The 11,144-nt window shown below is 38.7% G+C and overlaps 1 protein-coding gene across 1 annotated transcript; it reads left to right on the forward strand.

Annotated features, from left to right (window-relative positions):
• The first annotated feature begins 9,582 nt into the window (after window positions 1-9,582).
• Window positions 9,583-10,578, forward strand: LOC123786303 (olfactory receptor 11H6). Its single transcript, XM_045788547.2, has one exon. It carries the CDS (start codon window positions 9,583-9,585, stop codon window positions 10,576-10,578), a length of 996 nt encoding a protein of 331 aa, XP_045644503.1.
• The last annotated feature ends 566 nt before the right edge of the window (window positions 10,579-11,144 follow it).

Raw genomic sequence — 11,144 nt, forward strand, 5'->3', positions numbered from 1 at the left:
ATAAAACCATGAAAAAGAGGTAATAGAGGAAAAAGACCTAAAAGTACTCAAATAATACAAAAGAAAGCAAGAAAGAAGAAACAAAGAACAGATAAGACAGAAAACAAATATTCTACTAGTAATTAAGGATTAGAAGCAAAAATTTACAAATGTCACATGTGTGAAGAAAACACACTCCCAGGGTACAATGTATGTTGTAAACATTTTCTATATTTCACAGTGAAAAAGATTTCTCCCAAAAACAAAAATTCTCCCCAAATCACACAGACACCTCACCATTGCCTTTGAGACATGATTCCTGCCTTCACGCTGGGAGACAATTTAACCCAAACTGTATGAAAACTATGGATAAAGAAAGGATGTCACACCAAGCAGTCTTGGGGGAGTCATAAACCATCCCAAGGGGAGACTGAAGACTTCACAATAATCTAAGATGAAACTTTAATTGCACCCTCGAGTCTCAACAACACACTCTTCACCTTTATTCATCTGTATCCCCATCTTGAAATCTCCTAATAAGGTTCAGATCTCACTTCTTTCAGCCATTCTACAGCAAAAGTAACCAATATATAAAATTCACCTGTTAAATTTCCTCTGCTGAGTGAGACAAATAAAATATCTGGGTGTCTGGGGGTGACTGAGGTCTCTTAGACAGCTCTTCATGAAAATATCAATATGTCAATTGAGGCCTGCACCTCAAGGACGGATTATAGGGCTGTGCTTCTTTTCACTGTTGCCCAACATAAGTACCCTATTGCTATAACTGTTTCTTTTGAACACTTCAGGAAGGGAAGAAAGGGAGTTGCAACCATTACATTTGTATATCCCAGGGTTCTCAGGGTCAGGCCGCTGCATTTTTAGTGCACATAAAGGAAAGAGAGGAATCAATGAGAAGATACAGACTCAGTGTTTATTCCCAGCTTTCTCCACATGTAGCCCTATCATGAAGGGTAAGTAACTTTTCTGTCTAGGCATCACTGCATTTCTTCTAAGACAGCTACAAGAGGATGCTAGCTCCAGTAAAATCTCGTTTTAATATTAATACATTTTTGCAAACTTGTGTGGATTTTATGTCTCTGGATATGTGATTTTATCCACAGTATCTCCAGTAACTTAATAATAAGTTGTGTTACATGAACTGTTGACTCCAGGACCCAAGACTCAGATCACCTGCAGCTTAACAATCCCTAAAAATGTCTTGCCTAATGATTCACAAAGGAATGCCTCATTATTCAGAAATTTGATAAATTATATAATTTGATATTAGAAGACTGTTCAGTGTTGTGTTCAATAACTCATTTTCTACATACAACACCCCAAATTAAATATAACTTATTCCCCCTTAACTCTTATGTACATCACAGGTAATGTAATGCCCTTCCTTTAACCATTTATTTTCTATATCTTGAGTTATTAACACTACCATGTTTTAATGTCTTTTTCCTTTATAGCAGACGAAGCTCTATGTTAAGAGCCAGAATACATAAGAAAGACAGTAAAATAAATCTGAGTTAAAAGAGAGCTACCCATAGCTCTGCTGTGTGATACACTGAAACTTAATGACTTTTTAATGTTTCTTAGGTTCATTTAATATTGTTTTTCATTTAGGTTTATAAATGTATGCTGAAAATTTTATCCTAGCTACTTTGTAATCATATTTGTTGGTAGTGTTAACAACAGCTATGAATTTTTTCAGGTCTAATATATTCCAGGAACTGTACCAGGTGTATGTATTCAACAGTATCTGCACAAGAGGTCTGAAAAATAGGTGTTAACTTGCTCAAGAGCACAGAGTATGCCATATGGTAATTGATTCTAAATCAACATGATGTTATCATTTATTTTCCTTTAAGTACAGTGATAGAAGAGGACCACTGAGTTATATAGTACTAGATTGAGTCAATCAGTTGTGAACCTGATCCAGCTATGGTATGTCACCACGTAGATATTGCCAGAGTGGGTGATCTCTTCCTTCTTCACCAAACCAGGTGCTTTTCTCCTAAAACCACACTCTCAGTCCTTTGTAATAAAGCCCATTTTTCTTTCTAGATTACATGTATAGCAGCTCCACTCCATTGCTGGACCATCCAAACAAAGAAAGCATTTACATCGATCTCCTAAGTGCCCAGGATGGGTTTGAAAAACATTTGGTAGGGAAAATCAACAGGATACGGTGACTGCCTGCCTATGGGAGGTGACAGAATTAGAAAATGTCTTGAATGATCAAGTTTCTGGCTTTGGCAAATGTCAAGAGTGGAGCCACACACCAAGAAACATACAAAAGGGGGAGGGAGCTTTTATAAAGGAAAAGATGGCATAAGAAGTATTGAGCAGAATGGTGATTATAGATTTGAAAATATAAAAGAGCAAATGACTAAGGAGGCTTATATTTAGAATGGGCACTGACATGACAGGGATATGAGGCAAGAAAGGATTAGTAGGCCACAGGTTTAAATGTGACCTTGCTACACATTTGGTCAGTGTCACTAAGACTGTCTGATGATGCTCAGATTGGGTGCTCAATGATAGTTCATGAACTCAGTAGATTAGCTTTTTGGTGATAAGATGGCAAGTCTGAAATTTATTCAACCACTAATTCATTCAATAAATGCCTAGTATGCATTATAAACTCAGTCAACTGAGAATATAAAGATAAATTAATGTCATTCATTAATTATAAAAGTTTTCAATCTAGGGAGCAACAAATACATGATTTCATCATTATGGCACAAGATCTAGTGAAGACATATATAACATGCTATAGAAATATTAAACAGGAATTCATCTTATAAAAAATTTTTAAAATAAAGCTAAAAAATGGATAAAGACGATGTGGTATACACACACACACGATGGAATACGACTCAGCCATCAAAAAGAATGAAATCTAGGGGCTCCTGGGTGGCTCAGTCTGTTAAGTGTCTACCTTGGCTCGAACCATGATTTCAAGGTCCTGGTATCGAGCCCTGTCTTGGGCTCCCAGCTCAGCAGGGAATCTGCTACTCCCTCTGAGGGAATGCTCTCTCTCTCTCAAATAAATAAAATACTTTTTAAAATGAAAAAAAAAAGAATGAAATCTTGCCATTTGCAACAAAGTGGATGAAGTTAGAGTGTGTTATGTTAAGCATAATAAGTCAGAGAAAGACAAATACCATATGATTTCACTCGCATGTGGAATTTAAGAAATAAAACAAAACAAAACCGATGAACATAGGGGAAGAGAGAGAGAGAGAGAGAGAGAGAGAGAGAAGCAAACCGTAAGAGATTCATAATGATAGAGAACAAACTGAGGGTTGCTGGAGGGAGGTGGGCGGGGGATGGGCTAAATGGGTGATGGGCGATGGGCATTCAGCAGAGCATGTGATGAGCACTGGGTTTTTATATGTAAGTGATGAATCACTGAATTCTACTCATGAAACCAATATTATGCTATATGTTAACTAACTACAATTTAAATTTAAAAAATTTTAAAGAAAAAACAAAGCTAAAAAAATGAATTTATCTTATATGTACTAGGGTTTTAACAGAGAAAGACAAATATCATATGATCTCACTTCTTTGTAGAATTTTAAAAAACAAATGTATAAAAAACAAAAAGCAGAATCAAACCATAAATGCAGGGAACAAACTGATGGTTACTAGAGGGGAGGGGTAGGGCAAATGGGTGAAGGATAGGGTCTTCCAATTATGTAAATAAAAGTTACAGCATAGGGAATGTAGTCAATGATATTGTAATAGCACTGTACGGTGACAGATGGCAGCTACACTTGTAATGAGCACAGCCTAACCTATAAAGTGGTTGCATCATGTTGTAGATCTGAAACTAATATTACACTGTATGTTAATTAGCTGGAATTAAAATAAGAACTTAAAAAATTAAAAAAAAGAGATAGTGGCAAATTACAAATATACTCCTGAAGTTCTTGAACCATATTGATCATACTATGATTATATAGACATTTACAAAATATTCTCATATCTAGTATCTCATCTCAGTTTCATATCAACCTTATGGAGAATACAAGGAAAAATTATGTGTCTAATATTTAAAATGTGAAATGAGCCCACCAAGCTCCCATAGCTGTAAGTAAAAACATTTAGGCTAGAACCAAAATTTTCTGTGTCCTAGTTTTCTTTTACCCCACCACCTTCTCTTTAAGTTCAACTCTGTTTCCACCCATAAAAAATGCCCGCTTTTTATCCCAGGTCACTTCTTTTCATATGATGCCTGAATAACCTTCTCCCCCACTTCCCTGCCTCTCCCAGGCCTCTTTCAAAAGCCCCCCCCCCATGCTTCAATCCAATCCAGCTTTTCCAGATGCAGTCATCCATAACTCAGCTTCTAGTGACAAATATCCCTACAAATATCATTCTTAACCCTTTCTCCAAACCATGATCAATTAATTCCTGATCCTACTGAAATCCCTCCCAAGCTGTTTCACACACCCTCTCCTTAACCCAGACTCTAATGCTCTATCATCTACACAGTGGTTCTCAAACATCGGCATGCAACAGAAACACATGGCAAGTTTGATAAAACAGATTGCTGGGCCCACACTGAGTTTCTAAGTCAGAAAGGAGCCCAAGAACTTGCATTTTAACAATTTTGCTGGTATAGGGACTACATTCTTGAGAACCTGCTCTGTCCTTACACAGCCTCACTCCTAAACCCGGTAGTGTTCTCTCCTGGAGTTCTTGCTATGATTGAATTCATCTACCTCTCAGATGCTCTGTCTCTTCTTTGTTCTCCTTCTCCTGATACCAGGAAAATAATTCATACTTCCTACCTCTGAGCCATTTACAGTGCTAAACCTTCATTTTTACTAATATTGCATCATGTAAGTCAACAACATTACAAATCTATTTTTATAGAAGACTATTTTCCAAACAAATGTGTTCAAGTTATACTTAAAATTGAAAATGGAAATTCTTTACCTTATGTTGAACAAAAATTAAGTAAATTATGTATAGAGAAACAATTTTTTAAAATTTAAGTGCTTATAACTTTGGCACCAAGATAAAACAGGTATATTTTGGAAAGATAGCTCACCCTCCTGGCCCCAAACCCACCCACCCCACACCCTGTGTCTCTCCCTCCCTCTCTCTCTGTCTCTCCATCTCTCTCCTCTCCTCTCCTCTCCTCTCCTCTCCTCTCCTCTCCTCTCCTCTCCTCTCCTCTCCTCTCCTCTCCTCTCCTCTCCCATTAACCTGTCCCACTCACTCCTCTCCTCCACTTCATCCCCCAGGTAGATCAGGTCCTTAGAGGAAGGATATCTCCATCAAGAGGACAATTTTCCCTGTCTCTCTTGGATATTTATTCTGACCTCTGTGCCTTACTAATCAAACCACTAGGGAAAATATACACAAATACAGACAGGATTAGATGCATGCACAGAGATACATGAACAGAGGATCACCAGTGAACATGGGGGGGAACTATAGATCCTATTCAGGAGGGACATGTAAATTCTTTTTTTTTTAAGATTTTATTTATTTATTTGACAGAGATAGAGACAGCCAGCGAGAGAGGGAACACAAGCAGGATGAGTGGGAGAGGAAGAAGCAGGCTCACAGCGGAGGAGCCTGATGTGGGGCTCGATCCCATAACGCTGGGATCACGCCCTGAGCCGAAGGCAGACGTTTAACCACTGTGCCACCCAGGCACCCAGGGACATGTAAATTCTTAATAACGACTAGCATGAAAGATGCATTTCATTTGGTTCAGAATACTAAAGGAAGGAAGTCTATGGGGCCACAGAAACTGCTCTCCACCCATGAAGGAACCTTTTAGATTGTTAAATGAGGATACTCTTGTGGCTGGTGTTTCCCTCACATCTTCCTCTTGGAGCCAGAAGCACCACCAGGTATGTAAGGAGAGTCTGCCTGCATCAGGGCATCACTGCTCCATGTACCCGCTGCTGTCAGATACTAAGAGCATGCTGGTTCTTCCGCAAATCCATTCATTCTTTGTTCCTTTGTTCTTTGTTAAGAACAATGTGTTAGTCACCATACAGTACATCCCCGGTTTCCGATGTAAAGTTTGATGATTCATTAGTTGCGTATAACACCCAGTGCACCATGCAATACGTGCCCTCCTTACTACCCATCACTGGTCTATTGTATGGTGACTAACATAATATAATCAAAAACATTATAAAAAAAAAAAAGATGCCAGCCTTGGGATGGGACTGCCTGAGTTGCAATCCATTTCCTAACTTAGTAAAACCTTGTGCAAATTAAAAAAAAAAAAAAGAACAATGTGTTAGGCCCTGCAGTTCTCTTTTCCTAACGCACTTCTGTTTGGGGTAATATAGTCACATTAAGGACTCACTCTAGCATCACAGAGTTCCCACTCTACAACTCACTTAGGGAAGGTGGGGTTCAAATGTCTTCGACATTTTGGGGGCCATTAAATCTTCAGTTAGAAGGTAGTCTGAGTCTTGCACTGCACTTTGTTTCTAATATTGTTCAGTAAAGTTTTGTTGGACAATATCCTTCGGCAAGGGCAACGAAAGCAGAATGTTCTTACTTTTCAGAGTTCTTGATAAGTGACAAGTGGGAAATGGAAAACAAGAAAGTCATCTGCAGGTTCCCTTGTCCTTTAGATTTACCAAATTACCAAATCTACAAATTAACCTTAAATATATAAATATTTAAAGGAAAAAGAATCCCTCACTTCTCTGGGCAAGTGGCTTAAATGTCGAGCAAGTGGTTGGGGTTACGGAGGAGCATCTGGCTTCCTTATCTGTTTGTACGGAATGGACTATCCACGCTCCTTGTTCCTCCTCATCTCTCCAAATGTTCATTCATTGTATCACTTGAGGTGAATAGAAAGATGAAAGAAGTGGATTTAAGTTCACCCTTTGAGCTACTGATAGATGTACTTTGAGGTGAAGGAAGCAGAAATGGATGCTTAACTGCTGTGCCACCCAGGCGCCCCTGCCCCTTTTTCTTTTTTATTTTTATTTATTTTTTAAAAAAAATTTTTTTTTAAGATTTTATTTATTTATTCAACAGAGATAGAGACAGCCAGCGAGAGAGAGAACACAAGCAGGGGGAGTGGGAGAGGAAGAAGCAGGCTCATAGCGGAAGAGCCTGATGTGGGGCTCGATCCCAGATCGCCGGGATCACGCCCTGAGCCGAAGGCAGGCGCTTAACCGCTGTGCCACCCAGGCGCCCCCCCTGCCCCTTTTTCTGATCCTATATTCCATAGGTCACTAAAATTTCACTGCAGCACAAACGTCAAAAGGTCCTGGACATCATGAAGTCAGATGACCAGGAAGGAGGTAAGAATAATGATGTCTGGTTCCAAGTCAAAAACCATGAATTGGAATATTTCTTTTCTTGGTGACAAGAACTTCCTGGGTTGTGAGTAAAGTAAATCAATTTGTGTCTCAGGTCTCTGCCTACTGTCTTGAAAAGCCAAAAATAGCTCATTTATGTCAAATAAGGTTGGCAACCATGCTATTACCCTCACTACATAGATTTATCTAAGTTATTATGAGCTGGAATAAATAGCTTTTTCAGGCTCACAGTATATAACTGGGTATGTGCTATGGAAACACACAGTTCAAGACACTACAGATGGAGATGGCAGTCTTGATTGCTTTTGTAAGTCATAAGTTCCAAAAGGGGAGGAATTTTATTTTTTATGCTTACCATTGTACCCCTGGATGTAGCACACTGCTGGGAATATAACAGTGAATAAACATTTGTTTAATGCTGAAATGAATAAGTAAATGGATAACATGCTACAATTTAAATTCAACATTCAACTTTTTTTAAATTACAAGCCAAATAACTATATTTTCTGACCAAAAATGATAGCATGTGGTCTAGCAAATACAGGTATAGTTATGGGAGGTATATTTGAAATTACAACTCTTCTAGAAATTTTGATATATATGGTCATATTATAGTCCATTGAATGAACCTACTTGGACAAAATTTAGATTTTCATAAAAGTCATGTTTATTAGAGTCTTTCTCATCATTCTAAAAATATTGTTGATCAATACAAATATCCAAAGTTACCTTGACAGTAAAACATTTACCTCTCAGTTTGCTCCAGGTTTGATCAAATACTGAGAAGCGGGCCTCATGATCTCTGAAGATTAATTGGCATAAAGATGCAATTTCATATCTTAACAGCCACATTAATAATACGGTCAATTATCCTATATCTGTAGTCATGATATTACTAAATTTAAAATCCTGACGGTGGTTTTACCCAGCCAAATGTCTTGAATTTTAACCAGGAACCTCTAGGACAAAAAATTAAGCCTGGACATGGGGCACCTGGGTGGCTCAGTCAGTCAGGCGGCCGACCCTTGATTTTGGCTCAGTTCATGATCTCAGGGATTCTCTCTCTCCTTCTGCCCCCACCCCTTGCAAAATTAATTAATTAATTAATAATTAATTAATTAATAATAATTAATTAAGCAAGTGAGCCTGGATCAAGAGCTTCAGAAAGGTTTTAAGCAACATCCAAAGTTATACTCATGTCTTAATTCCTAACTCAGCCAATATGAGGATGATCTTTCTGGTCTTGGCGTATCCTAAGGTGAACTTTCTAATTCATTATTTAATTTAGGTAAAAGCAAGATGATAAATGGTGAGTTATGGTGTTTAAGGCTTAATTCCCAGAAGGGAAAAAAAAAGGCACATGGTTTCGTTACTACACAAAATTGGCATACCAGCTGCAAGATACCTCAAAAGCCTAGCCATGATGTAGAATAGTGCAGCTTAGGGGGAAACAAGCCAGGAAGAAATGGTGGCATCCAAAAAAAGGTCATGTATATTGGACACAATAGCTTCCATCTGTTATTTACCCCCCCATCATCACCATAATGGAAGAGGAATGAGACTTATTTGGTAGAGCTTCAGCAAAAGAGAGTCCCAGCAGGATCAATGCATAGAAGTAAAAAGGAGACAGATTTTGCTCAACATAAAGTACTTTGAGAGAACCAGAGCTCCTCAAGAGGGAATGAGCTAAACTGTTCTACAAATCCAGATGCCACCTAACAGAATGTGACTTAGAGGGGGCTACATAAATGATTTTCCCATCATTTTACAGAATCCTGAGGTTTCTAGAGCATCTTTCTCAGAGCAGAAACGCAAGGGGGCTCAAGACTCCCACCACACAGTTCTACTTCTCTGCTTTTTATTGGCCTTTTGAATGTGAAATTCTAAGAAGATAATTTATTGTTTCAGATTTATTCTCAAATTTTGTTTCAAAGTAAAAGAATGTATCCAAAGTGTATACTTACATGTAGAATATCCAAGAGGCAATGATCTTAATATGAAATATGAGACATTACTGAGACTCAAGGTTACAGGAATATTTGAAATGAAGTGAAGTTTGCTCCAAACCAATCTCCAAATAAGCCAGTGTATCCAGGAATTCCTGCCTTTGCACATTTAAGTAACCCCTTAAATTTCTCTGAACTCCAGTTTTCTTATCTGTGAAAGAGAAGGATGAAGAAGCACACCTCCCTACAGCTCAAAGGGTCATTTGGAAGATCAATGAGATAATGTAAAATAAAAATACTTTGTACAAGTCAATTGTTAACAAAACCTATAAATGTTCATTATTATTCACTCCTTAGTTACTTCTGTTTCTCTAACAGCTTTGGAATCCCAGAACACAACAACACAGCATTTTGTGACTGAGTTTGTCCTTCTGGGTTTCCCTGGTCAGGGGGAGATGCAGAATGTTTTCTTCTCGTTCATCCTGGTGGTCTATCTCCTCACCCTGCTGGGGAATGGGGTTATTGTCTGTGTAGTGAAATGGGACAAGCGGCTTCACACGCCCATGTACATCTTCTTGGGAAACTTTGCCTTCCTAGAGATCTGGTACAGTTCTTCTACTGTCCCAAACATGCTGGTCAACATGCTCTCTGAGACCAAGACCATCTCCTTCACTGGATGCTTCCTCCAATTCTATTTCTTTTTTTCACTGGGTACAACAGAATGTTTCTTCTTATCGGTCATGGCTTATGATCGATACCTTGCCATCTGTCGCCCACTACATTACCCCTCCATCATGACTGGGAAGCTCTGTGTGGTCCTGGTCTGTGTTTGCTGGGTGAGTGGATTTCTCTGCTATCCAGTCCCCATTGTCCTCATCTCCCAACTTCCCTTCTGTGGACCCAACATCATTGACCACTTTGTGTGTGACCCAGGCCCATTGTTCACACTGGCCTGCATCCCTGCTCCTTCCACTGAGCTTATATGCTACACCTTCAACTCACTGATTATCTTTGGGCCCTTCCTTTCCATCCTGGGATCTTACACTCTGGTACTCAGAGCTGTGCTTCGTGTTCCTTCTGGTGCTGGTCGAACTAAAGCTTTCTCCACATGTGGGTCCCACCTAATGGTGGTGTCTCTATTCTATGGAACCCTTATGGTGATGTATGTGAGCCCAACATCAGGGACTCCAACAGGAATGCAGAAGATCATCACTTTGGTATACTCAGCAGTGACTCCACTCTTAAATCCCCTTATCTATAGTCTCCGAAACAAAGACATGAAAGATGCCCTAAAGAAAGCCCTAGGATTAAGAACTAACCAAAACTGAGACATTTTTAGAGGGTATTATGCTCAGCAAAATAAGTCAGTCAGAGAAAGACAAATACTCTATGGTTTCACTCATATGCGGCATTTAAGAAACAAAAACAGATGAACATGGGGAAGGGAAGGAAAAATAAAATAAGATAAATCAGAGAAGGAGGCAAACCATAAGAGACCCTTAACTCGAGGAAACAAACAGGATTGCTGAAGGGGCAGCGGGTGGGGGGATGGGGTAACTGGGTGATGAGCATCAAGGAAGGAATTTGATGTAATGAGCACTGGCTGGTATATGCAACTGATGAATCACTAAATTCTGCCCCTGCAACTAATAATATACTTTATGTTAACTCAATTGAATTTAAATAAAACATTTTAAAAAAGAAAGAAAGAAAGAAGCAGAATGTGTCATTATTTATAAAAACAATAGAGAATGGCTTCAGTAAGTCATGTTCTGGCTCATACTTAAGTAGAGGAAGATACTTTTTTTCCCATAGTTCCTTAGCAGTTCAAGTTCAACTCATCAGTGAAAAATGCTAAATAAAACATTTTAAACATGCATTACCTTGCTAAGTA

The sequence above is a fragment of the Ursus americanus genome, chromosome 4 (assembly GCF_024610735.1).
Source record: "Ursus americanus isolate L20-20 chromosome 4, mUrsAme1.1.p, whole genome shotgun sequence".
Lineage (NCBI taxonomy): Eukaryota > Metazoa > Chordata > Mammalia > Carnivora > Ursidae > Ursus > Ursus americanus.